Raw genomic sequence first — 6,197 nt, 5'->3', positions numbered from 1 at the left:
CCTCTGTCCACTGCAACCTCTGCCTCCCAGGTTCAAGCAGTTCTCATGCCTCAGCCTCCCAAGTAGCTGGGACTACAGGCGCCCGCCCCCACGCCTGGCTAATTTTTGTATTTTTAGCAGAGATGGGGTTTCACTATGTTGGCCAGGCTGGTCTCAAACTCCTGACCCCAAGTGATCCGCTCGCCTCGGTCTCCCAAAGTGCTGGGATTACACGTGTGAGCCACCATACCCGTTCATGTTAATTTAAGAATGAACTCTTGATTATTTTTTATTTTGGAAGATCTGCAATAGTAGACTGGAAGCTCCTTAAAGAGACAAACTGTCTTCTTCCCTTTTGTGATGTGTTGTCAAAGGACTGGGTGACTTTTTTAGATTGGGAGGTCCGAGGGACCTCTTAGGAGGCAATAATAAACTGATTTGAATGACAAAAAGGAGCCAGGCCTGGGGAGAGTGGGAGAAAAGAATATGCCAGGTGGAAGGAAGAGCAACTGCTCTCAGGTGGAATGACCTCGGCAAGTTCAAGGAACAGAACGATATGAGTGTGGCAGAAGCAGAGTGGGAGGGAGAATGGTGGGAAATCAGATCTGAGAGAGAGGTTGTAGCTAGATCTAGCAGTAGTTTGTAAACCAGTCTCACATCCACAGATATATGTGGATTTTATATCAAATGTCATTAAAATAAAGTCATTTAAATACATAGTTGACGTGCTTATCATTTGTGTTTCTTTGGTGCTTAGAGACTTCAGATTTGCTTTTACTCAGTTCTTGAAGTCGTTACACTTGTATTAGTCATTGTGTTTTCAGATATGGTAAGTGATTGTTACTGCAGTATATATATTGTCTAGAGAACTCTACTTTTGATATCTAAATTGATAATGTCTTTTCTTTGTTAATTTTCAATAGACCGGCATCCGAATATTCTAGCCCTGGCAGACCTCTTAGCTGCTTTGTTGATGAGAACACTCCAATTAGTGGAACAAATGGTGCAACGTGTGGACAGTCTTCAGATCCCAGGCTGGCAGAGAGGAGAGTCAGGTCACAACGACATAGAAATTACATGAGCAGGACACATTTACATACTCCTCCAGACCTACCAGAAGGCTATGGTATGACAACTAGCAAAGGAAAAATAAAATGTGGTTTACTGATTTCAGCTTGCTGAGGAAGTCAGAAAATATATTTTGAAAAAGTTATTAATCTGGGCTTAGGGATTCTGCATGAAAATAAATATAAAACCTCCCAACTTTGAAAAGTCTTTGAAGTGGTAGATGACTACCCAGCCAACAGTTTGACCTTGCACTCGTCATTCAGCCTCAGCGTTTGTGCTCTTTTATCATGAAGTGAGATGACTAGTTTATAACAAAAGTAGTGTGAGAAGCATACGAGATGAAGTGAGACTATTTTGTAAATAGGCACTGAATAGAAAGGTAAGATGGTATTGTTACTGATAACAGTAATCTGAAGTTCAACCTACGATGTAATTTTTTAGACATATATTTAGAAATAATTTCAAAGGCATATTTCTGATCATATATTTGTATTGTCTATAATTTTGGATTATCTGAGTGGATTGTTATAAATGATTGAGTCACTTCTATGTTTGTATAAAATGATTACAATCTTATATAAAATCCTAGATTATAAAATTTCATGTGGAAGATAACATGAGTCTTCTCCTAATAGAATACAGAAGTTTCTAAATTAATACCATCTTGTGAATACTTGTATATAGTCTGAACTTGACTTCCTCTCCTTGCTTGCCAAAAGCTCACCAAGGTTACTTAACATCCTTGCCCTCTTAACAGACTGTAGATAAACCACTTTGGATTGATGTTGACACCTAATAACCAACATTGCGAATTGCCACACCTAAGTTTTATTTTACTCAAGGATATTTTTAAAAACTCTTCTGCAAATGCATGATTCTTATTTTAGTTTTAAATGTATTTTAGCTCTTTAATTTGAAAAAATTTGTCCATTAACTGTGCTATGACTCAGAGGTTAACTTTTAGCACAATCATTAAATAACAGGCTTGAGAGACCTAGGACCTAGGTTCATATCCTGGTGTTGCCATGTAACACTGAACACATCATTTAACCTCTTTGAGCCTCAGTTTTATCCTCTATAGGGGAAAATAATAGCATCAACCATCTTAAGTTTGTTGCAAGAAATCAATGATACCTAATCTCATGTGAAACACTGGCACAGTGTTTGGCACGGTAAATTTTAACTGTGATTATCAGTGTTCAGACCTGAGAAGAAATTTTCTCCTGCCATTTCTCTTGGAGATTAGAAGGCAAGCTCTTTAGAGTGGGAGTGGTTATACTTTTACAATATTTCTGTGATTTGAATTTTAAAAATTGTACAACCACAACATAAAAATAAAATAGATACCAAGGCTGAAATTATTATGGCTGCCCTCTATAATAATATGATTTTGTTTATAATTTGTGAAAGTTTAAGTTTATTGACTTTATATGTTTATAAACAAATTAGATTTATACTAATAAATATTAGTAATAGTTTTATTGTTTTATGTATTGAAGTTTCTCATTAGATTTTATTTAAAGAAAAGTGGTTCTGTTGTTTTAAAAAAAAAGACAAAACAAAACCCACCATAAAGAAATGCTTTTATAGGTTGTTCTCTTCACCCTGGCCTTTCCTCTGTCTTTCCAAGGGCTTTGAGTTCATTTTGTCCTTGACTTTTTTCTCCCCAGTGTGCATGCTTGCTCTTTCTAATTTGGCTATTTTTCCATCTCTATCTGTTTATGACATAGAATGTCTTCCCAGTATCTCACTGTTTTGCTTCTCTTTGAGCTCAAATGTAATCTTGAGAATACACCTTTGTCTAGCAAAGAGAAAACGTAAGTTTTGGTATAAAATTAGGCATAGTAAGCATTATCAACCTCCAGACTCTGAAAATTTCCGTAAGTTCTTCCTCAGATCTTCCCAATGTTGGCCAGCCTCTTTCTCAGAGCCTTTTATACCTCATTTAAAATCTTTTAATTATTAGTATTGTGACAATCTTGATTTGTTTTCCATTGCAACATATTTAGTATTTGAGCCACGTTATAAGTTTAGTTTGCTTTTAGATAGCTGACCCGTGGCTCTTATCATTTGTAAAATTGTTTCCAAGAGACAGAACAAATGATTTGTAAAGCCCTTTTTTGATAATAAATAAAATAGATTGGTAATTTGGAGATTTTTTCCTATTAGTGTATCATCTTAGTGTATATAACTGTCTTTGATCCGGACATTCTGAATGTTTTTGTTATCAGTGTTTATTAATTTTACAGAACAGAGGACAACGCAACAAGGTCAGGTGTATTTCTTACATACGCAGACTGGTGTGAGCACATGGCATGATCCAAGAGTGCCCAGGTAAGTACATATTTTAAGTACTCTTTAGACTATCAAAGAGCCATTTCACCTAGGATTTCTTTGATTTTTAAGAAATTTTTACCTTTTAAAAATCGTTTATGTAAAAGTTTGACTCTTCTGGTAGTTATTGCAGTTTCGACATTTAGCAGAAAGTGTCGCCTACTTCTCTGCAATCCCACCTCAGTTCTCCCCTCCCTCACCAGTTCCTAGCCATCCTCACCTGCTTCCCCTTAAAAAAAGTGGAATAGGCCAGGCGTGGTAGCTCACACCTGTAATCCCAGCACTTTGGGAGGCCGAGGTGGGCAAATCATGAGGTCAAGAGATCGAAACCATCCTGGCCAACATGGTGAAACCCCATCTCTACTAAAACTACAAAACTTAGGTGGGCATGGTGGCGCGTGCCTATAGTCCCAGCTACTCAGGTGGCTGAGGCAGGAGAATTGCTTGAACCCAGGGAGGTGGAGGTTGCAGCGTGCTGAGATCATGCCACAGCTCTCCAGCCTGGTCACAGAGCGAGACTCTGTCTCAAAAAAAAAAAAAGAGTGGAATAAAAACATGGATCTTTTAGGACTTTGAAACTTGTCCTAGGGCACCAAGCAGAGCAGAGTGGCTCTCACCTATATTCCCAACACTTCAGAAGGCTGAGGCATAAGGATCACTTGAGCCCCAGGAGTTTGAGACCAGTCCTAGCAACATACACCGGGTCTCTACCAAAAATTAAAAATCAGCCATATGTGGTGGAGCACATCTGTGGTCCCGGTTGCTTGGGAGGCTGAGGCAAGAGGATTGCTTGAGCCGTGGATGTTGAAGTGACAGTGAGCCTTGGTCGCACTATAGTACTCCAGCCTGGGTGACAGAGCAAGACCCCATTTCAAAAAAAGAGAAAGAAAATTTGTGTAGTCCCAGCTGCTTGCGAAGCTAAGGTGGGAGGCGGAGGTTGCAGTGAGCCGAGATCACACCACTGCACTCTAGTCTGGGTGACAGAGCGAGACCTTTCTCAAAAAAACAAACAAACAAACAAACAAAACGGATAGAAAAAGAAAATTGACCTGGGGAGAAACATAGAACACATACCCTTTAAAAAAGCGTAGTAGGTTGATACTCTTAATATGGTTCAGCTTAAAAAAAAAAAAAAACCTTTAAAAAATTTAACCTCATAAATGTATTCAATGTTCCTTTATGTGTTCCTTATTAAAATTTCATTTTTAGAAAACAACATAATTTAATTAATGTTTTTGAGACGGAGTCTCATTCTGTTGCCCAGGCTGGAGTGCAGTGGTGCAGTGTTGGCTCACTGCAACCTCCGCCTCCCGGGTTCAAGTGATTCTCCTGCCTCAGCCTCCTGAGTAGCTGGGATTACAGACACCTGCCACCACACCCAGCTAATTTTTGTATTTTTAGGAGAGATGGGGTTTTGCCGTGTTGTCCAGGCTTGTCATGAACACCTGACCTCGGGTGATTCTCTCGCTTCGACCTATCAAAGTGCTGGGATTATAGGCACGAGCCACTCTGCCTGGCCCTAATTTAATTTAAATATCCAGACTTTTGTATTTCAGCTGCAGATACTGCATTTACTATCCAAAATGTCAATTACTTTTAACTTCAAAAAGATGAAATGACACACAAGTGAATTTAGTGATTTACCATAATTTTTGGAACATTGTTTTCTTCCTCCCTCCCTTCTTCCCTCCCTTTTTTTGAGACAGGATCTGGCTCTGTTGTCCAAGCTGGAGAGCAGTAGTGCAGTCCTGGCTCACTGCAACCTCTGCCTCCTGGGTTCAAGCCATCCTCCCACGTCAGCCTCTTGAGTAACTGGGACTACAGGCATGCGCCACAATACCCCACTAATTTTTGTATTTTTATTAGAAATGGGGTTACGCCATGTTGCCCAGGCTAGTCTCAAACTCCTGAGCTCAAGCAATCTGCACACCTCAGCCTCCCAGAGTGCTGGGATTACAGGCATAAGCCACCATACTTGGCCCTATTTTGAGTTGTTTTTTAATGAATAGATGCAAAGTACCAAGTAGTCCAGTTGAAACTGGAAAAAAGCTTGAATTCTAAATTAAATTCGAAATCAACTCTGTATGTTGCACATACAAAGGATTTGTAGGTTGTGGGTATTTTATGTTAAGCACAGCAGCCCCCCTCCTCCAAAACAAAACAAACCTCCCAAAACAACCCACAGAGGGTTTTTTTCTGCCTAAAGCTTATACTCAGGACTCTATTGTGTATTTGAATCAAAAACAGATGTGACGGCCGGGTGCGGTGGCTTAATCCTCTAATCCCAGCACTTTGGAAGGCCGAGACGGGCGGATCACGGGGTCAGGAGATCGAGACCATCCTGGCAAACACGATGAAACCCCGTCTGTACTAAAAAATACAAAAAAACTAGCCCGGCGAGGTGGCAGGCGCCTGTAGTCCCAGCTACTCAGGAGGCTGAGGCAGGAGAATGGCGCGAACCCGGGAGGCAGAGCTTGCAGTGAGCCGAGATCACGCCACTGTATTTCAGCCTGGGCAACAGAGCAAGACTCTGTCTCAAAAGAAAAAAAAAGGAAAAAAAAACCAGATGTGACTAGCTTGTCTTGAGTTGCTTTGATGCTCTCTATTTATAAATAAAACTACAATTATGAAAATGTCTTACTTTGTGTTATAGAGCTCAGAATCCTTTGAGGGTGGCAACCAAGGGAATGTGCTATTACTCATTACTTTATCAAGGTTGCCATTTCCATGTCTTGACAATATAAGCTGTTAGTTTTTAAAAAGTAGTGGGGGCTGAGCACGGTGACTCACACCTGTAATCCCAGCACTTTGGGACG

At 40.0% G+C, this 6,197-nt stretch overlaps 1 protein-coding gene across 1 annotated transcript in view; it reads left to right on the top strand.

Moving 5' to 3' along the window:
* SMURF2 (SMAD specific E3 ubiquitin protein ligase 2) overlaps positions 1–6,197 on the top strand; it is a gene marked incomplete at its 5' end in the record, with an annotated part of 50,834 nt that overhangs the window by 12,313 nt on the left and 32,324 nt on the right. Inside the window, 2 exons of the mRNA XM_011997129.1 lie at positions 903–1,105; positions 3,297–3,381. Of these exons, the coding sequence (XP_011852519.1) occupies positions 903–1,105; positions 3,297–3,381 (288 nt within the window). The remainder of the gene's footprint in view (positions 1–902; positions 1,106–3,296; positions 3,382–6,197) is intronic.

Source organism: Mandrillus leucophaeus, unplaced genomic scaffold (assembly GCF_000951045.1).
Source record: "Mandrillus leucophaeus isolate KB7577 unplaced genomic scaffold, Mleu.le_1.0 Scaffold530, whole genome shotgun sequence".
Classification (NCBI taxonomy): domain Eukaryota; kingdom Metazoa; phylum Chordata; class Mammalia; order Primates; family Cercopithecidae; genus Mandrillus; species Mandrillus leucophaeus.
The sequence above is the reverse complement of the archived record's forward strand: the minus strand, read 5'-3'. Positions and strand labels throughout refer to the sequence as shown.